This window comes from Mesoplodon mirus (genome assembly GCF_964341445.2).
Source record: "Mesoplodon mirus genome assembly, chromosome: 2".
Classification (NCBI taxonomy): Eukaryota; Metazoa; Chordata; class Mammalia; order Artiodactyla; family Ziphiidae; genus Mesoplodon; species Mesoplodon mirus.
The window spans coordinates 218,760,159-218,782,746 of NC_138977.1; the positions used below are offsets into that span (position 1 = coordinate 218,760,159).

Genomic DNA, 22,588 nt, shown 5'->3' on the forward strand with positions numbered 1-22,588 from the left:
TAAAAAACAATCAAATTTTCAAGGGCTGCAAACTGGCAGTAAGTGTTAAGTTTACAAAATCATTTTAAGTTTCGTGGAACCACAGAAAGCAACCTTTAAGTATAAAAACCAAATTTCCAAAAGACTGAAGTTCTCGCATGTCAAATTTTTAAAATTTTGAACTGACAATATTATCTATAACCAGTGGGTTTATTTTTTTTACAATAAATCAAATGATTAAGTCAGAAACTAAGAGCAGGACACTCTGATCTAGTTTTTTCCTTTCTGAACCAAAAGAATAAACAAAAGCTTGTATCAAAAGCAAATTTTATGCAGTCCACACTTTCACCTTCAGAAAAATTTGTTCATAGTGATGGTTACTTGGCCTATGAAATAATTTCAAGATATCTCTATTAAAATATTATTTGAATGACGATTATAAATGTTAGCTCAAGACAGAATGTACCACAAGGTTAAAGAAGAATCCTTAAGGTAAAACCCAAAAGCTCATGAATAGATGTTTCCCTGAAACCAGGAAGTTCACCTCATAAACAGACTGTCGTGCTGCCTTGAGCCGCATTACAAATAAATCTCTGTCTTCAAGCATCCGTGACATTCGGTTCTTATGTTCAAGAGCCTTTTCCCGTTCTAGCTGCATTGTAGTAATCTGCAAATACATGATACAAAGTTAAATTTCAAAGTATTCATTATCTGTTTACTAATTTATCCCAAATTCCTGACAGATACTCTTGATGAATTACAAGAAGTTCCTTGGCCCCTTCCATTCTGGCATAAAAATGGAAGGGTAACACATCCCTAGGAAGACAATCAGGGACAGAAGATGGATAAAGACGACTTGGAGCTGTAAGAAACAGTTTAAACAGTTTAAACTGTAAGAAACAGTTTAAACCCTATGGTACCACAACATTTACAGAGGAAAAACTGAAATGTATATAGTAAAACAAAATAACAAATTCCTCATGGTATAATAGGCACTATGGCTTTACTATTTAACGCATTTTCTTCCTTAAAAACAACTGGAGGGCTTCCCTGGTGGCACAGTGGTTGAGAGTCCGCCTGCCGATGCAGGGGACACAGGTTCGTGCCCTGGTCCGGGAAGATCCCACATGCCGCAGAGCGGCTGGGCCCATGAGCCATGGCCGCTGAGCCTGCGCGTCCAGATCCTGTGCTCCACAACGGGAGAGGCCACAACAGTGAGAGGCCAGCGTACCACAAAAAAACACAAAAAACAAAAAACAAAAACAACTGGAGGTTAAGGCAGGATGAATCACTCATATATAGGAAAGCTTTTCCTTTGTGCTCCAAGTAAAACAATAAAAGGTTTCAGGGCACATGGAGCAAATCCTCCTAAGCACTTTAGCTAGTCTGTAACACTTTTCTTTTTCTAATTTCATACATTTAAAGAATTACCACACAAATTACAACTTCTAAAAAAACTGGTAAAACTGGCAACACTAGGCCCAGAATGACAACAATCCAATGGAGCCAAGGAGGAGGGGCAGCCTCCATAGCTGTGTGTTGTCTCCTGCCTGTGGTTATTTTTTTAACCAGAATGAGGTCACTCGTTTTTACTACAAATGTGGCCGCTACAAGCATTTGCAAATGTTGCTTTTGTATCGTTAGGTAAATACATACAATACAGACTAACAAAACTATAGAAGGAGCTATTCAGTCACAAAAAACCAGACTGTATGACTCCACCTATAAGAAATATCCAAAACAGGCAAGTCTAGAGACAGAAAAGAGATTAGTGGCTGCTGAGGGAGTAGAGAGAAAACAGAGTGACTGCTAATGGGTATGAAGTTTCTTTCGGGGTATGTTCTAAAATTAGGTTGCACAATTCTGTAAATACACTAAAACCATCAACTGCACACTTTAAATTGGTGAAATACGTGGCATGTGAGTTGTATTACGTGGCATGTGAATTATATGGCATGTGAATTGCTGGGTTTTTTAAAATAAATTTTTCAGCTATCCTTTGGTATTTTACAAGTTTCATTTTTTAATCTCCATTCTGAAAATTTCTGTCTGTCTACCAATCTGTTCGCATGCAGCCATTAAAGCACCATATCTGGCAAAAGAATACAAAAATCAATTTGAAACCCTGTTCCTATTACTGGCAGAGGACTTAATTAGAGTTTACAGTCTGAAAATATTATAATTAAATGAAAACCTTACTCTTTCTTCTTCTTGTTGTTCCCACAGATCCATGTCTTTAATTCTCTGTTCTTCATAAGCACTCTTTATCAAAGGGATTTCTTCCAAACGTTTAGCTCTTTCAAAGTAGTCAATCTGAATGTCATGAAAACAAGTATTGTTTAAAAAAAAAAAATTCTTTTAAACTTGGCATGTCAAAGTTCACCAGTTCTTTCATTTACCTTTTTTTCTTGATTCTTTAAGCGTTCCTGAAGTTCCTTCTTTTCTTTCTCCAGTTGTTCAACCTGTTTAGCCATGATGAAATCAGGATCCAATTCTTCAAGGTCCTGAAAAGTAATACAAACGCACCATAATTAATAAGAGTATAAAAGTGCATAGCAGTCAATATGGAGCACCATTTCTTTCTAGAAACGTATGCTAAATTACTTTCTTTATAATGGGCAAATTCTTTTAAATGGGTAAATTCAGGCAATATAAAAATGTTTTAAAATAGCCTTATTTCCACTTGATTGTAGGGAAAAACAATGTAATCTTAACATCTATTTCTTATTCCTCCATTCTACCGTATTCAAACTCCATTTCAATAGTGGCTAAAAACTGTAGCATCACTAAAAACAAATGCTTACTTCAGAGATTAATGAACTAGCTGTATCAAAATGAGTGAAATAACCAAATAACCCAAAATAAACCAATAAATGGTAAACAACTGTGCTTCTAAGAGACCCGAATAGAACTGAAGTTTTTAATGCATAATATGCTACATACTTCAATGTCAATATCTTTGAACGCTTTGGCACCCAGTTCTGTCTTCTTGATCTGCTCCAAACGCTCACGAACAGTTTTCTTCTTGATTTGTTCATGTTCCTGTAAGATACGCTCCTTCTCTCTCTCCTTTGCCTCCTGCCGCAGCCTCTCTTCTTCAGCCTTCCGTACTTTCTGGAGTTCAGCTTCCCTCTGCTCCAGCTCTTCTTTCTCACGCTGTATATTCAGACTCTCAAGCCGCTCTTTCCTTTCCTCAATTGTCTGACGGCGAGCCAGGATACGCTGATGCTCTTTCCGTGAATTTTTAAGGTATGCAGTAACAGCTAACTGATGCTGTTCTTCTTTCTCTTGCTTCAAAAACAAATGCATTAAAAAAAAATTTAAGTGACATACCATGGTATCAGACATCAAAAATACTACATAATCCTAATATATTATTCTACATGTATCTGCAGTTAATAACAGACGATAACATTATTCAAGCTACTGGTTCCCAGTATCAAACACTATGGCGCCACTCCTATTTGAAGTCTTTTAACGGTAACGACATAGCTGAAGAACGTTTATCTGCTAGGCTGACTTTTCCCTGAACCAAATCTACTTTAAAGTGTTCAAGCCAAGGCGGAATACTAACAGAGCTCACAAACAAGAAACAACTGGAGCAGAAAGGAAAAGCCGAATCACAGTACTCCCCTCTTTGGAGGGTCATCACATGTGGTCTGCTATTGTACGGTTTAACAGTACTCCTTTTATCACATTACCCGAATAGTGTTATCATTTTATCCCATGGAAGGAAGCTCAAAGATCTGCATATCTGATAAAGATATTTGATAAAATATCAAAACTATCAAATACAACTAAATATCAATAGGAAATATATAATAAATCCCTTCTCTCAGACATCATCTCAAACCTTTTTGTGAAAGACATTAAGGGTCCCTCAAATATTCTGTAGTCCATTTCTCCCAAAGATACATACCAGTATATGAGCTGGCTTAATGACTTCAAGGGCTTTTGCAAGTACTGAGGACATGGCTGTCAGCTGATTTCTGATCTGTTCTGAAGGCATGCTCTGCAGATGAGGACCAATTGGAGCATCTTCTCGAGTAGCGTAATTCAAATCAGATCCAAAACTAAGGGTCCGAGATGTGTGGTCAATACGAACCTTTGAAAATTAAATGGTATTATCAACAGTTAAACCTACATGCAAATATAGTCATTCTACAAATGAACAACTTGATTAAAATTTCAAACGCATTTGAGAAAAAAAATTAACTAAAGAATGTCAAATATAAAAGCTAGAAGTTTGATTCAATAAAGCTTTCAACAGTGCCACTATACCAAAAGCTGAGAAACAAAGAGTATGCGTTTTTTCGTCCTCAAAGGCCTCCAACCTCAGAGTCCCCTTGCAGCACCTACCTGAAGGTCGCAGTGCCTGGCTGCATCTACTATGGCCCGTTCCAGTTGGAAAGCATCAACAAAAGGAACCAGAGAAGTCAAACGAGAAAACTCAATGCTCTGATAAATTTGTGCCACCTGCATAAAAAACACAAGGTTAGTAATAATAGCTATCATTTATTCAGCAATTTTTATGTGGAGTCTCATGACAACCATAGAAAGTAGAAATTTAGCCTATTTTTCAAAGAAAAGAAAACTGAAGCTCAGAGTATGTTAACAGTACATTGCTGGAGCTGGAATTACAATCCAAGGCTATTTCAAAGGATTATATTATATTTTGAACCATCACATAATCCTTTCATATCCTAGTTTCATTAAAAAAAAAAACCACCTAAATGGTCACATATTTGTAGATAGAGACCTGTTACTTACCTAATTCATCTGAACACTTAATAAAATTGTTTATTTGTCTGAAGGAGACTGGCAGTATTACTACTTAGTTATACTGCTAATTAACCTTCAATTATTTGTATAGCACATAAGAAATAACACTGCTCACATACAGGAGAGAAAGCAGGTCAATGAAATGTGCACAAATACAAAAGTGAACATATAGTAAAAGCCCCAAATGAAACAAATGGAAGACAAAACAGGATCATTTAAGCCATATTATAAACCATAATATTCAAACTTAAGTACAAAGGTGGGCTAAAATATGTTAAAAGACTGACAATACTGGGACTTCCCTGGCGGTCCAGTGGTTTAGACTCCGTGCTTCCAACACAAGGAGCGCAGGTTCTATCCCTGGTTGGGGAACTAAGATCCCATAGGCCGCGCAGTGCAGCCAAAAAAAAAAAAAAAAAGACTGACAATACTTAGTGTTAGCAGGAAAAAAGGCTTTCTATTTCTTGTTCACTACTGGTGGGAGGGCCCAAGAATCCAATCTTTGAGGATCTATTAAAGCTTTAAATGTGTAGACCATGACTAATTCCACTTCTTAGCTACAGGAAATCACAGAAGAATGCAAAGATACAAGTATAGAAGATGCTCGCTACTACAACATTTTATGACAGCAAAAAAACTAAAAAATTTCCATCAACAGACTCTGAATAAATAAATCATGGTACCTTTAGACAATGAAAAACTACGTAGGTATTAAAAGGAATAAGACATACACAGCTAACAAGGAAAAATGTGCGAAGACAGTGGCCAACCAAAAAAGGCAAAAGCAGTTATGAATTACATAATTGTTTTTCAAATCAGATAAATAATAAAACTAATTTTGGTGGAGGGTAGAATTTGGGGAGGCTTTCATTTTCTAGGCTATTCCTACATTTTTTAGTTTTGTGATCAAAACAATCAAGGGAGAAATTACAGTTCTTCCATAAAACATTCATTTTTTTCATCTTTACCTGCTGGAGAAGCCGGAGTATGGTGTTGTTCTGCAGCTGTGGGACATACTGTTGTAACTCTGGCTCCTTTTCAGGTTGCTCCCTAACCCAATTTAAAACCTATAAAATCCATTAAATTGAAAAAGAGTTATATTTTCTACACGACAAATACTAAAACACCTGAGATATTTTTTTCTATTTTCTTAATATACAAAACCACCACACAATGCAAAGAAATACAAAAGATAACATGCAGCTATTGATTGTTGTCTGAAGGTGACTGACAGCAATGGCTAAATTAGTCGTGCTGCTAATTTACCTCCAAAGGTTTATTTAGCACATCAGAAATATCTTTTCTCTTGACATAAAAAAAAAAGACAATGAAATGTGCACCAAATTCAAACACACAGGACAACACTTCTCTCTTAACAAATAAAAATACAACCTAAAACTGCAACAGGGCTGGCTACGTGGTAATGTAACCAAAGCTTACCTTTGTGACTCTCTCACAGAGTTTTAGTGGGTTAAATTCGACTTCCAGCCAATTGTAAAGGTCTTTTACTTCTGGGACAACATACTGTAGCACATTGAATCTGACCTACAGTAAGCAAAACAAAAGGTTTAAATGCTGAAGGTGTTTTCAACTGGGATTCTGAAATGATTATAAATTAAAGAAAAATATAAGATTGGAATTCTGGGATATGACTCTAACATTATCTAGCCTCAACCTCACCTGCTTGAAATTTATGAAAAAGAAATCCAGGACCACTACGCTGAGTCTCCTGCCCCAAATTATGCAGCTCTCTACAATGAAACCCCAAAAGAATTTACAAGGGAAATAAAAACTCATCAACACAATCAAAATATTTACAAAGACAATTTTGTGGCCAACATCGACTAATTTATTATCAATAACAAGTAAAATACCAGTTTACAAACAACTTTATCACACAAAAGTTATTACAGCAACGTCACTCCTGACAGCCACAAACTCAAAAAAAACTCAGGACAAAAGGGATAGGTTCACATAATATACAGAAACAGTCAAAGAAAGCACAGCTGCATTCAATACATGAATAAATCTCCCAGATGGTGAGGAAAAGAATTTCACATATTATTCCATTTATGTGAAATTTAAATTTCATATAAAATATACAAACAGGCAAAATTAATCTGTGGTGTTACAAATCAGGACAGTGGTTATTCTTGGGGGAAATGGGAGAGTGTTGACTGGAAAAATCTTTTGAGAATTTATGCAATTACATTTATGATTTGTACTTTAAAAAATATTACAGTTTAATACATTTTAAGTTTATATTTGAATAGAACTCAACTTCCTTTCACAATAAAGATGCTGCTTGCATAAACCGCCCTCACAAAGGAGACAAAAAAGTGGTATAATTTTATAAACTCCAAAACTGCCCATAACCAAATCCTATCTTACCTGTGCTCGAACTACATGCAGTGCATGTGACCTTTATCCTTTACTTGTTGGAAACTGCTAACCCAAAGAGAGAAAAACTGCAGCCAGCACACCAAGACCCCCAAAGCACAGGAGCATGTACCCCTACAGACTAGGTTCCAAACTGAGGCAACTGTTGGCAGATCCCATCTCCAAGACAGGAGGATGTCCACACTCTCGAACACTCTGGGTTTAACTCCAGTGCAAAATGGGTGCATGACTGATGTCCCACAGCATTTGAATACTTCCCTTGTAAGTGCCCTTGTATGTTTATAGGAATAAGATGTGATACAAGCATTCAAATAAAATTCCCCCAGCCCTGATTTCATTCCTATCAAGAAATTATTCTATAGCCATCATCAGAAAGTCTACAAATAAATCCTGGAGAAGGTGTGGAGAAAAGGGAACCCTCCTACACTGCTAGTGGGAATGTAAATTAGGGCAGCCACTATGGAGAACAGTATGGAGGTTCCTCAGAAAACTAAAATCAGAATTACCATATGACCCATCAATCCCACTCCTGGGCATATATCTGGGCAAAACTATAATTAAAAATGATACATCACCCCTATGTTCACAGCAGCACTATCCACAATAGCCAGGACACGGAAACAACCTAAATTTCCATCAACAGATGAATGGATAAAGAAGACGTAATACACACACACACACACACACACACACACACACACACACACAATGGACTACTACTCAGCCATAAAAAAAAACATAATGCCGTTTGCAGCAACATGGATACAACCAGAGATTATCATACTAAGTGAAGTCAAAAAGAGAAAGACAAATACATATGATATCACTTATATGTGGAATCTAAAATATGACACAAATGAACCTATCTATGAAACAGAAACAGACCCACAGAGCACAGATTGGCGGCTGCCAGGGGTGCGGGGTGTAAAGACGGACTGGGAGTTTGGGGTTAGCAGATGCAAACTCTTCCATACAGAATAAACAACAAGGTCCTACTGTACAGCACAGGGAACTATATTCAGTATCCTGAGATAGGCCATAATGGAAAAGAATATTTTAAAAATGTACATATATGTATAACTGAATTACTTTGCTGTACAGCAAAAATTAACACAACACTGTAAACCAACTACAATTCGATTTAAAATAAATAAATATTCTACATTTTCCATTTAGCACCCCCTCCAAATAGGGAATGTGCTAGATAGGCTACCATAATCTATTAAAGTACATTCCTCTCTAAAATTAATCATTGGCTTTCTGACCTACCAATCTCTTATGAACTTGATTAATCTGAGTCTGTTCCTGAGATATTAGAATCATTCTCTTGGTGATTATGAACTTAGTTATATGAGCCCAAAACTCAGGTCTTGACCTTGTACATATGGTAAACTCAAGTTTTATAAAATGCCTCGACAGTTAGCTATTCTATTCATCTGGCACCAACCAGTACCTTTCTTATAAACTTAAACATTTATCTATGGGTACAATGAGGACCCAGATGTGGATGTCCTGGCTACTGACCCTGATCCCACCAATACTCACCCCTGAATAAATATCTTTAACACCAAGGTGTGCTATGTACAGACGTGGGCTCAAGAGATATAGATTATACTTCCAGTTTGGCACATTTTTCAGTATTTAAAAAATTTTTTGCTAGTAAGACCTCTTCCTAAACACAATGCTGTTGTTTTATAATTTAATTCAGTCCCATAAAAACTTTCCAAAACACAAAGCTGATTTTTGCAAGTGGAAGCAGAATAAAACATGGAGGCTACAAAGACAGAGAAATACTGTTTTAGATATTAAGTTTTTTAATAAAAGTTGACCACAAAGGGAATTTGCCTTGCTACTATACAGAGAACTATGTTACAAGAGCAAACTGTTGCCATATAGAAAATGTGTTAATTTTTATCTAAATTAATTGACTGCCAGTAAAATAAGGCCTCTTCTCTAATACCTGTCCCTCTTTTTTCTCTTGTCCCAAAGTAATTTGCTGGAGGTGTACCACAATAACCACTAAGTCAGACTATTACTGTTCATCAGAATCTCTAAAATCTAAACTCTAAGAGAGCAAATTCCATTTAGTATCACTTGCCTGGCATGTAACAGACACTCACGTGATAAATTTCCAATGAATTAAAGATTCCACTGTAAAACATTGTGAAGATACAAAATCTTAGGCTCCATATTCTGAAACTGATTCAGTGAATGCAGTGGGTGAAACCTAGAAATCTGCACTTAAAAATGTATTTCACAAATTTCAGTGCAGAGCCCTGATTAAGAACCACTAACTTAGAAACATACAATGAAAGTTTAAAAGAAAAAAAAGTTGGAAACATTTTAATTGTCCAGAATTGGGCCTAATCTAACTCACATTCCTTCCTAGCCTCATTATCGTATTTCTAACACCTATCAGCTTGATTTTTTTCTATAGCCCCTGAACATTCTTGCCCATCATCACTTCTCTTACCAAGAGGCCCATATTATTCCTCGAAGCTAGTCCAAGTCTTGTCTGCTACGTCAAATTTAACCCCAGCTCACTCAAGACAAACACCTCAACTAAACAGTGTTGACTTACACCAGTGGTTCTCAAACTTGTCCATGCATCAGAATTCTCAGCATTTAATAATCATAAATTATAAAACCTGACCATATAGCTTTCTGTTCAAAGCCATAAGAATGCTAAAACTTATACCAACCATATCGTTAATAAGGCCAATTCGCGTTGGTGGGGCTTGCAGGCCTAGCAGGGTTGCAAGGCGACGCTGTTTTTCGACTATAATGCCGTCCATATCCAGAAGTCGAGCAATATCAGTACGCTCAGGGGTAATGGGGATGGAAAGGGTGGCCAGAAGGACTCGAGTAGACATTCTGGAGAACAAAGTTACAATCTGTTAAATTTGTAAATGTTACTTGATAAGCAGAAAGACACTTCTCTTTAATCCTCTAGTAAAATCTGCCACTGACAGAGTATGTACACCAGCATGGTAAACTGTACTCGTAAGTATTCGTCAAAGCATGGGATTAATTGAAAGAGAAATGGACTATGCAAAAATGAACACTTGGAGAAGCAGAACTTCATTCACCCGCTTACCACCGTCAATGTCTTCTAGCTATAGAGAAAGACTGTGGGGAAAACGGCAGAACAGACATATTTGCATGTACCCCATACTTCCTTATAAAAACATTTAAGGCAGCTTTTAAAACGAAGGGAAAAATGACAGTAAGAAAGAGGAAAAAATTACAAGGACCATAAGTGAACATAATTATGGAAGGTGGGGGTCAAAAGCTAAAGCTTCCTTAAAACACAAAAGGAGTCAGGTTGAATTCAGAGCACCGTAGGACACAAGGATTGTATGCTCTGGAGCACAAGAGTCTAGAGTTGGAATCTCAGCTTCACGATTCCCAAGACTGGAACCCTAGGCAAGCAAAATACTTCATTTTCTGAGTCACAAGGCTGTTGTGAGGATTAAGGAAAATAAGGTACATAACGTACGTAGAGCAAAACAGCTTAACGATTATGACAGCACTCTTGCAGTATTTTCTAATGGGAGAGTATAGAAACAACAAAGGAAAATCAGGTTTTTTCTTATCCCCAACAGACATGGATTACGTACAGGACAGTGAATGACAAAATGAACACTATCCTCAAGAGTTATTTTTAAAAAATACATACTAGAAAAATTCATTTATTTGGTTCCATGTATTGCTTTAAAAGCTAAAAGAAAAACAATCTGGTGTATATATTTCTACTAGAGGCCAAAATAACATGGTCTACCAATAAGATACGGTATGTGAGTTGCCTAAACCCAACTGAAATGTACAATAAAAACCCAACATGACTGAAAGAAAAGTATATATGTAATGTCAGAAAATAAAATGGTCTTTAGATTGTTAGGTTATAGACTATCTATCTACATAAAAATACACACACCAAATATTCTATACAGTTAATGTTTCATAGTTGGGGAAAAGTTACTTGATAGAAGTACTCATTTCTTTTGTCTAATTAGTTCCTAGAGTCTAAATACCCATATGTGGATAGAAAACTCATACCTTAACACTGACTTTCCTAATATTCCATTTTCTGAATTGGAGAGTTATCAGATAAAAGATAGCTACTGGGGCCTCCCTGGTGGCGCAGTGGTTGAGAGTCCGCCTGCCGATGCAGGGGATACGGGTTCGTGCCCCGGTCTGGGAGGATCCCATATGCCGCGGAGCGGCTGGGCCCGTGAGCCATGGCCGCTGGGCCTGCGCATCCGGAGCCTGTGCTCCGCAACGGGAGAGGCCACAACAGTGAGAGGCCCGCATACCGCAAAAAGAAAAAAAAAAAAAAAAAAAAAAAAAAAAAAAAGATAGCTACTGAAGACCAAGAATACTGCCCAAGAAGAACCACGTCGAGATATTTTTGGTAGCTACAACTGGAAGGACTGCTACTGGCACCCAGTGGGTAAACCAGGGATGCTGCTCAAGATCCTGAATGCACAGTCCCCTCCACAACAAAGAATGAACCAGCCCCAAATGTCAACAGCAAAGAAGCTGAGAAACCCTCATCAAACACTATCATGCTATTTAGAAGTTATTTCTTTCATAATTTCAATACTATCTGACAGTAAGACTCTTACCTTTGCATCTCTTCTTGTGTAAGATTCTTTCTCATTTCTCTAGATAAGTGATAAAGACGATGGAGTGTAGATGCATGAAAAAGAGCATTTCCAGATTTCCAAAACACAGTTGAGACTTTGTTATAATAATTTGCCATCAACTGAGGTTTGGGCGGTTTTTTAGACAAGGAGAATAGCCCATGAATATCTTCCACAGCTTTAAATGCTTCCTAAAATTAGTGGTACAAATTACAGTCATTGCATTGTAAACAAACAAACAAATCTAACTCAAATCTCTTTATGAAACTTAAAATACAGAACACAATAATAAAAATGGCAAATAAAATGCCTTCATGTGTGGTTCTTTTTATTCATCTTATAATTCAATATCTGATATGTTTCAGAAAAACATAATTACAAAAAACACTAAATCCTTAAACTGCTTAAAGTAGATTGCCCAAACTTTTTAAAAAAAGATGCATATTATCATACTGCTTGAGGGAATATACATTTTTTTAATCTGAAAGGATATAAAACACAATATAGAGGTTATTTCTGAGTGATAAAGATAATGGGTATTTTCTCCCTTTTACTTATCTATTTTTTCTATACTAAGCGTGTTTGTCTTCTATTGAACTCTTTTTCCTCTTTAGTTCATCAGACAGTATTCCAAGGGTGTACCCTACAGAAACAGAAAATATGGGGAGAGCGGGAAATCACATTTCCACTTGGCTGAAAAACTACCAATTTTTAGTTTCTTCCTCCGCAATTTCAATTAGATTTGGTGGGGTAATCAAATGTATAAAAACAATTCATGTGAAAATGGCTTTGCAGAATTCTTAAAAGTAAAAAGGCCATGCTGAGGACAAGATTCCCAACACCACTGGGATCTCCAATGTAGGATATTCACTGTGCATTGCTTACTAAGTCAGGGCAGCACTGAGATTTCTAGGAGATAATCTAGTGCAGTGCTTCTGTAGCTCTCTGCGGTAAAGGACAAGTTCATCTTTGTCATTTCTAACCTGTTGCCACCAATACTTTTATAAAATACAATAAAATTACTACAAAAATAAGATGGAAAGATGAACTGAGACTTTTTTTTAATCAGAGTAAACAGACACAAAACTACCATGAAACTTCTTTAAAAATTTTTGTAAATGCATATTCTCCAAGCATTAAGCCACACTTTGAGCACTGAGGTCTGAAAAAGATTACATGATTTGGCTCAGAACTGACAGCAGGCATCAAGAACCAAAATATCTGAGACTTCCTGTCCAGAACTCTTCCTACTCTATTAGACAACCTTAAATTTGTCACCTATCTATTGAAATTAACCAACAGATTATCAAGATGCAGATACTCATTAAGGAAAAAAAAAGGTAGCATGGGCAGTTATTACTACAAAGAAAAGCTAACAGTTCACAACATACCTGCCACAATTCCATGCTGATAGCACTGTCCAACTGAACGAGCCTGGTTTCCAAATGCATGGACTGGCTCTCTGGATTATTAAGATTGATTGCTGTACTTTGGTTATGGTGACGTTGAATCTGAGACAAGTGCATTCTCAAATTGTCACACAGCTTACGGAATTCAGCCTTACGGGTATATTGGAGGCAGAATTTGAAAGCTATAAGCATAAGTGTAAAATATATTAGGTACTTTCCACCATCAACTTAAGTATTTGAATAGGTTTTATTTCATATACTAAGGTCAGTTATTTTAACAAGATTTACCAAACTCACCATCAGTCTTTAGAAGTGATCAGAGTCATAACTCACTTCATGTGCCCTGACCACCTTTTGGACATAGTCATCAGTCCTGGTCTAGGACTAAAATACGGTTCTGGGAGAGTTTACAAAAGGAAGCGATTCAAATTTAGGTCTAGGAGGGACTCACCTTTCAAACACTTCAAACCCTAAAAGAGCAAAAAAATTCTGGTCTGAAATACAATGAACTTTCCTATCTAAGTTACTAGAAAACAAGCTTTTGCACTAATTAAAACTAAATAATACGAACTGGGGGTGTGTGGTAACCTAATTTCAACTGTGTACACAGATGTGTAAATGAAGTATTTGCTCCACCATTAAGATACAGTCATTTTCTACTGTCAAAAAAATGCAATACTAAAATAACTTTTGTCCTTCCCTTAAAAAAGAGTATTTCTATTTCAAAGGATGCAGTTTAACTACAAGTTAATATTTATCTCAACTATTATCAAAAAGCCCTAGCTTATTTGTTAAATGAAAATTCACATATGCTAGCCATATAACATAACGAAACAGATAGCCAATCAGCCCATTAAAAAGAATGGCAACACCTGCTTGTGCCTAAGGCCAAAGTAAGAAAAAGCCAAGAGCCACTCTCAAGTCACTTACAGTTAAAGGCTGCTTTGACAGTAAGGCAAAAAGATAAGATTAGGAAAACAGACTTAACACAGTTCTTCAGATTAAAAGTGCACGCAGTATTAACTACTAGATACTTTTTATGATGATCCTGAGTCATCAAGAAGGTTTAGTTCTATATTCAGTAACACTGTTTAAGAAAGGAAAAATACATAGTTTTTCATAGGATCATGTAAGTCTTCTGGACCTTAAAAAGACTTTAGAAACCCAGTACATGGTTAAGTAGCTTGCCAAAGAATATGTTGTGGAGTCGAAAGTAGAACTCAAGTTTGCCAGAAAGCAATCAAAAAGTTAAGCTTCTCTTTCCAGTCACTTGGAAAATTCCAAAATGACTTTAAAAGGTGTTTCAGACATCAGTGGAATACAGAGAATTACCTTGACTAATGAAACAAATTCCTTATAATCATTTATGTAATATTCAAATGAATGCTCATCATCTACAACAATAAGAACTATGTAAAATAAGTACTGCAGAGAAAAGGAGGTTAACTGTAACAGCTAATCTTTTGCAAAACCTATCCTTCAGTCAACTTTCAAATTAGTTCTTGTTTTACCTTGCTGGGCAATATCATGGTAGAGACGCTCAACTCTAGAATTGTTTCGAAGAAGGTCCAAACACTGTCTGTACGATTCCCACAGGAATTTAACCCATGGAGTTAAAAGTAATCTGTCAGTACGATCCTGAGTGTCTTCACCACTTACAGCACTTAGGAGAACACTACAAAAATATTTTAAAACATTGAAAACAATTTTAGACATGGTTTCCTACTTTGCCGTATGATTATAAAACCAAAACCAAAATTGATCATTATAAAATAGTTTAAATTGTTACTACAACTCTGGACACACTGTAAAGCTATCACTTAGTGTCAAAGTATTTGAATTCCCAATCTGTATTACAGCCATTTAAATTAGTATACACCCTCCTATCTGATGGTTGTAATTTTCCACCTTTATGAACTTTGAATAGTAATGACTTCTTGAGGTTACCATACATTTAAAATTTCAAAGATAAGCATTCCTTCTAGCAAACATCTACTTCAAATGGGTATGATGGAGACACATGTAAAGAAAAACAATGAGAAAAATTTACTTAGCAATTTAACCCACACACCTCTCAGGAGTTTGAATATTATCCAGATCTTCTATGTCTAAGACCATCTGCTGGGATTCTTCTTTAGCAGCTTCAGTTTTCTCCTCTGCCAATTTCAAGTATGCCCTAACAACATCCTCTAGAGATTTGATGTTCACCTAGACAAAATAAATTAATTAATTAAACTTTCCCCAACAAACCATAAAATATTTTAAAAGCAAACTTTATGATATAAAACGTAGTAACTTTCAGAGGCAAACTCCTCTGAAAATTACTAAAAGCACTTAGTAAAACATAAAAACCCAGCTGTTCATACCTGTTGACAAATGTTCTTATACTGATATAAGCCTTCTTTAGCCAAGTGGCTCTTGCGAAGATCCACACAAAGTTCCAAGTATTTCAACATAATTGGCTCGTGTATCTTTTGCCATGTTCTATGTTTCTTACTTTTCATAACATCATAAAGAACGTCCAAAGCAGGCTGCTTTTTGCCAACTTCAAGAAATTCTGGAAAAGTAATTCAGGAGAATTAAAATCAGTTATGTATACTATATAAATGCCTAAATCTTGCTTTTTAATTTGGCTGTTTTAATTTCTGAACCTATTACTATCTCTTTTGAGGTCAAATTTATTTTTGACTTCTAAAGCTATGCCAAAATTATCCAAGGTAAAACAATGAAAAATGAATACTATCTCAAATATGACCTACAGGTAAAACTAGATTTCACTCAATTCCTCTGTACCAATTATATCTTTCTAAGCTATTTTAAAGTTCCAGAAATTCAAGTCATGAGGGAAAACAATCTCCCCCTTGTACATGCAGAAAAATCAAGTATAACTTCGGTCACAATGATCTGGCTGATGAACTTTTTGTTAGTTTATGTTAAGACTTGAGGCAGAAAAAACAAATTAGATTGACTTTTTTCCTTTACAATCTATTGACTGTGTGGGTCTATTTCTGGGCTCTAAAGTGGTCGTTCTCTATTGATCTGTCTAGTCTTTTGCCAATACCTCACTGTCTTGATTACTGTAGCCATATAGAAAAGTCTTCAAATCAAGTAGGGTGAGTACTCCAACTTTGTTCTTCAGTATTGTGTTGGCTATACAACACCTTCTGCCTTTCCACATCAACTTCAAAATTAGCTTGTAGATACCTACAAAACAGCTCATTGGGGACTTCCCTCATGGCCCAGTGGTTAAGAATCCGCCTTCCAATGCAGGGGGCGTGGGTTCGATCCCTGGTCCAGGAACTAAGATCCCACATGCAACAGGGCAACTAAACCCGAGCACTGCAACTACTGAGCCTGCACGCTCTGGAGCCCACGCACCACAATGAGAGAGAAGTCCACATGCCACAAGGAAAGATCCCACATGCCGCAACTAAGACCCAGCCAAATAAATAAAATAAATAAGTTAAAAAAAAGAAAGCTCACTGGGATCTTACTGAATCTATATAACAAGTTTGGGAAAACTGACAACAGTATTTACTCTTCCAATCCATGAGCACAGAATATCGCTCCACTTATTTATCCCAGTCTAAACATGAGAAACATTGAGACAAATCCCAGCTGAGAGAGAAAATACCTGACCAATACTCCTCAAAACCGTCAAGGCCATCAACAAATCTAAGAAACTGTCACAACCAAGAGGAGCCTAAGGAGACAACTAAATGTAATGTGGTATCCTAGATGGGATCCTGGAATACAGAAGGGACATTAGGAAAAGCTGAGGAAATATGAAGTATGGACTTTCCTTAATAACAATGTAACAGCACTGATTCATTAATTATGAAAAATATACCACACAGATGTAAGAGATTCATTAATAGGAGAATCTGTGTGTGGTGTATATGGGAACCCTCTGTACTATATAATTCTGTAAATCTCAAATTTCTAAGATTAAGCTTATTGTTTAATTGAGAAAAAAAAATTTAGAACGTAGAGCAAAGAAATGTATACTCTTTTAAAATTCACCACCTAAACCTGAAGGCATGTACATGGCAATATTTCAACATCAGTTCCAATCTTAGGTATGTTGCTCGTTTTGAAACTCAAACAAAAGCAAAGTCTCCTCTATCACATTATTTCTGACCAAGGTTAAAATTTATATTTTTTCTCATCTTATTTTCTTTTGTACACTTAATAGACTAGGGGGTAGTATTTTTCTGGTTATGTTCAACTTAAAACTCAGTCACTGGCAAACTTCACACACAAAAAAATCTCTCCACTGAACATTTGAAAAATAATTTGGCAGAACTGAACACTAGTTTACACTATTAAAAAAATCTGTTTTTTAAAATCATTGTTTACTTTCCTCCTAAGGAAAAAAAATCCTTGACAAAAAATTCTTTTAAGTGTTAACCTAACACTGTATAACATTAACTGTGCTAGGCAAACATAGGTAAAAATGTCTCTTATTTGGAGGATTTACTAGATCTACAGATTTAGTGAGTAACTCTGTTATTTCTTCTTCCAATTATCACATCTTTCAGGAATGCTGTTTCTAAACATTCCTTCCTCCCAGAAAACTACAAACAATATTCCAACTCTAGTATATTAAAAGGCTTGCACAAGATAGATGACAAAACATACTGAACTTAGTATCTTTAACACAATATCCTACATCATCCCATATTATATCAAATCATATTCCTCACAGGCAAATGAATATAACCCCCTCTTCAATACTTCAATAGTCTCAATATCAAACCTGCCAATATGACAGAAAGGCCATTTTCAGTTGCGTCAATTTTATTACCTCCCCCCAAATAAATCCTACAAAATTAAACAAAGATGTAATACAACTAGATACTTTGTTGAAATAAGCCTTTTCTATTTTAAGGGGAGGACCTACCCATCTTCTTCCTGGAGCATGCACAGAAGATTATTTTAAAATCCAACAGTACTTTAAATCCTTTTCAAAACTGACATAAACAGCTTCTATCATCCAAAAATTGGGGAGTAAATGTTTTTAAATTTATCTTTTACATTAAGAATATCACAGCAGCACACCAAGATGATCTATTATAACCTATTATATCCAATTCCCAAACTTATGTTGAGGATTTAAATCCCGTACTACCATATATAAACACTGTCAACGCAATACAGAATAGGCACAGAGTCACCAGCATGATGTGGTGACAAAATATTAAACTGTCAAAAAAATAATTCACTTTCCCCATATCTTATGTTTAAATTCGTGTGGTATCTTAATGTCATTTTTAAAAAAAAACAGAAAGTCTTGTTCAGTGATACAACTAAAAGTACTTTTCATTTCCTCAACAGCCAATCAAAATTTAGGATTCCAAATTCAATACTTTCAAACTCTGAAACAATAGTTTCATAAAAGCCAAACCAAATGCATTAAAAAATAATTTTTCATAGGACCATCACCACCACCAAGAAAAAAAGGAAAACATGGATACCAGGCAAGGATGTTTTTAAAAGAAAACACTGAAATGGAAAGAAGTTTCTCATGATGATCCATGAGGGTGATCACGTTCCTGTCTTTATCCTAACTGATACCTGAGGATATAGTTTAGATGATCCTCTGGATCATCTAATTAGGGGAAAAAAAAGTTTTTGAGGCTGGAAAAAACTATCACACACTAAAACCTCTACTGTAAAATTTACAGAAATGTTCATTTCCAGATTGATATTTTTGAAATAAAAATTAAAATCTGGAATTACCAACCATTACTAGGAGGGTGGGCATTCTGAGCTTACCTTTAAGACACCATGAATGAAACTATGTGTCTACCTATAAAGAAAAACTTTAGGTCAACCCTTCAATTTTACTAGTTTATTTGTGCACTGGACCAAGCAGATAAGCTATAATGTTACACAATTTGTGGGTTTATTAACAACTTCATTTTTAAGTCATTGGTTGTAGAGTGTAAGTTAAAAAGCTGTTACAAGGTCAGAAACAACTGATTTCTTAACAATATAAACTGGAAAAGGGCTTTTTCCAAATGATTCTGGGGAATGAATTTCTTGCCTGTAACTGCTGGGCCAAGTTCTCATTTTCCTGGATTGTTTTCCAATTGCTTCCAAAAATATTGCTCTGATAAACTATTCTACACTTAAATTTATTCATGTTTTATTAGGGTAACATAATGGATGAGGTCCAAATGTGATTAAGATTACCAATGTTATAGATAAATGAGATGATTTCCATTAAAATAAAATGTGCTTTGATCATCCTATTTAAAGTTTTGTAAGCAGTGTCATTTGCCAGGCACATTCTGCTCTTTGACATAAGATGGGATCTCTCGTTCACAAGATCAAAGGTACAGAAATTACTACTTGACAGGCAAGGCATCTCTACCATCCTACACTCATCCTACAGCTTAAAGGGGCCTTTTTGAAAAACTACACTAACAAAATTCAAGTTCCCACCTCCATTTCAGTATCCCTTTCTCATCTTGCCTACTTGAATTTCTGACATTTTCCCCATATTGCCCTCCATGAATCAAATCTATTTCAACTTAGAAATTGTGAGAAAAGATTCAAGATTTGTTACATATCATATATCCCTTCTAATTTTAAAAAATTACTGACATATTAAGTTCATAAAAAGATTCAGGGGCCTCCCTGGTGGCGCAGTGGTTGAGAGTCCGCCTGCCGATGCAGGGGATACGGGTTCGTGCCCCGGTCTGGGAGGATCCCATATGCCGCGGAGCGGCTGGGCCCGTGAGCCATGGCCGCTGGGCCTGCGCATCCGGAGCCTGTGCTCCGCAACGGGGGAGGCCACAACAGTGAGAGGCCCGCATACCGCAAAAAAAAAAAAAAAAAAGATTCAGAAGGGAAGAGCAGAGGAAACAAGGCCTGAACACATCAAATGTGTAATATTTAGGCCATTGAGATTACAGTGCTTCAGCCAATTAACACGGGGAAAAAATCTCTGTTGGTCAAGCATTCAAAGGACTGTAAAACAGATCTGCAGAAGCAATTACAGCAGTAATTTCACCCAAGTCATTTGGTATACCACAATATAATTCTCTAAGTTTCAAAACATCAAAAAAAAATTTTTTTCCCTAACTTTGCTAGCTCATTTTGTAGGGTTAAATTTCCATCTCAGTCTATTTTCTTTCCTATAAATTAATCAACATCTGTAAACTTCTTGCCTGTTCTAACTATTAGATGGAGAATTAAAAGGGGTGTTTAGATCAAAGTTATAGTTTCAATTGTTTTTAAAACAATTACTCTATTCCACAGAATATGGCACTACCCTATTTCACAGACTGTTACTTCTCCCCGAAATGCTTACTTCTAGTTAAAGTAACAAGCATGTGACAAACAGACCTCTGGTCCTGACAGATTATCAGTAGTATCAATAGTATGTACTGACTGAAACTGACCTTTTCCTAAGAGGATTTTCAAACAAACTACCAAAATAAGCTTCACAAGCATAAAAGCTTAACAGACACGGCATATCCACCTACAACATGGGTAAGATCCAAAACTTGTTTGGATGGAAGGGTGAAACTAAGAGCAATGGACGCCCTTAACACTTACAAACCCTAAATAAGAAAGTGTTTAAAGACCAGAGGCACGTATAGTACATTTGCACCCCCATAATGCCAACGTAATAAATGCCTCCTGAATAGACTGGGACAAGCACAAGTTTTCCCAGAAGCGCCATAAGTTTTCCCATAAGTACACATACGGAAATAAAAATCGCCAAGTAGCAGCACCGTAGTGAAAAAATCGGCTGATCTGGAAGAGACCTTGGTTTTAGGCTCCTAGCTCAACAACTAACTCTCAGAGTGACCTTGGGCAAACCAGACTCCCTAGGCCTCACTTTCGTTATCTCTGAGAGAGAACTTGAAGTCCCTCTTACAGTATTAACTCTGTTCCAACTTCCTGTGATTCGGAGTAGGCTTCTGAGCTGCCAATAATCAATGCCACAAAAAAGAGGAAACGGGTTAAATGGGTCAGAGTCCCCGAAGAGGAGATAGTGGTCAGAGGGGAGGGTAAGTGGACCCTGACCCCGCAAAGCGCGAGGCTGGATTCGGGGGGTGCCGAGCTGTCTGCGGGAGGGCCGGAGGTGGGACTGCCCGGCTCCCGGCCCGGCGGGAGGTGGAGCCGAGGTTCTCGAGTGCATTGTCCCCGGGAGGGAGCCATGTTTCCTCCTCCCCGGCACTCCCAGATGGCGGCCGGGGGCGCGGGGCCGAAGCTGAAAGCCCCGTGGTCTGGAGGACCAAGCGGAGGCGGGTGGGAGGGAGAAGCTAGGGACCAGGTAGGCCTGTCTCGGGAGCCGCGGCCCCGAGACTCACCCAGCGGCGGCGGCGGCGGGAGGGACGGGCCCCCGAGCGACGACGGTTCCCTGCTCCGCGCCTCCCACCCCCCAGTCGGTTGGAGCGAGAAGGGACACCATGCCCAACCACGGCCTGAGTCGGCGGCGGGCAGGCCGCATCGGCCTCCTGTGCAGCCTCAGCTGGGCGGCGAAGCAGCGAGAAGCTGGCCCGGGCGCCTCGACTTCCGAGGCCTCGGGCCGCCCCAGTCCGGCGCGCCCTGATTCCCTACTCACCGTTGGCGCGTTTGAGGGCATTTTCCGGCCTCTGGAAATAGGCCGGCATCTTGGCGGCAGGCTCAGCTCACCCGGCGTCAGCGAACTCCTTAGGGGCCCGGGCCAGGAGAGGAGACGAAGGGGAAGCAGCGCGAGGCTCCACGCGCCTCGCCAGCAGTTGCCCGCGCCCAGCCGGCCAGAGACGGAAAGGAAAGAGCCACGTGACCCCCGCGCGGCGGCGGCGCCGCCGCCTAGGCCCCGGATGTAGGGGCGGGCCTTCGCCCGCGCCCCGCCCCTCCTCGCGCGCAGGCGCGTTGGCCTGCCGGCTGACGTGGCGCCGGCCGAAGTCTTCCTAGATCTCTGGCTGCACCTGGAGACTCCGCGGGGAAATATTAGAGAGCCGGTTCTCCGGCACCTCACTCTTCGAGCGACAATCTGGGTGGGAAAGGTGAGATTTGGGTCAGAGCTTCTGTCTGGCGAGAAGGCACAGATTCTTCTTTTAACATGACTTGTGCGGAGTCATACAAAGTTAACTCTCAGGTCCCATCCGCCTAGAGAATGTCCTGGCTTGACTGAGTTAAAATGCCGAATTTATTCATTTAATACAGATGCTTTGAGTAGGTATCATTAGGGCCAGCGATGCTCACCACCGGAGATAGTGGTGGCCTGTCACAGCCCGGACTAGTATGGGGAGGAGGGTTGTAATAAGTAACTTAAACAAATAAGCAAGCTTATTTCATATCTAGGTAAAATTTTAAAATTGGGGACACAGAGATTGCCTGGGCCCTCAGAGATAGATGAGTACACAA

The 22,588-nt window shown here is 38.0% G+C and overlaps 1 protein-coding gene across 1 annotated transcript in view; it reads right to left on the reverse strand.

Moving 5' to 3' along the window:
• The window catches only part of EIF3A (eukaryotic translation initiation factor 3 subunit A), a 32,993-nt gene extending 11,024 nt beyond the window's left edge, over positions 1-21,969 (reverse strand). Inside the window, exons 1-15 of the mRNA XM_082644437.1 lie at positions 21,801-21,969; positions 15,583-15,773; positions 15,288-15,424; positions 14,728-14,891; positions 13,199-13,398; positions 11,790-11,998; positions 9,864-10,035; positions 6,202-6,306; positions 5,730-5,828; positions 4,339-4,455; positions 3,899-4,084; positions 2,923-3,270; positions 2,379-2,483; positions 2,179-2,292; positions 524-646 (exon numbers count right to left, since the gene is read on the reverse strand). Of these exons, the coding sequence (XP_082500563.1) occupies positions 524-646; positions 2,179-2,292; positions 2,379-2,483; positions 2,923-3,270; positions 3,899-4,084; positions 4,339-4,455; positions 5,730-5,828; positions 6,202-6,306; positions 9,864-10,035; positions 11,790-11,998; positions 13,199-13,398; positions 14,728-14,891; positions 15,288-15,424; positions 15,583-15,773; positions 21,801-21,849 (2,319 nt within the window). The 5' untranslated portion in view covers positions 21,850-21,969. The remainder of the gene's footprint in view (positions 1-523; positions 647-2,178; positions 2,293-2,378; positions 2,484-2,922; positions 3,271-3,898; positions 4,085-4,338; positions 4,456-5,729; positions 5,829-6,201; positions 6,307-9,863; positions 10,036-11,789; positions 11,999-13,198; positions 13,399-14,727; positions 14,892-15,287; positions 15,425-15,582; positions 15,774-21,800) is intronic.
• Positions 21,970-22,588: the final 619 nt, after the last annotated feature.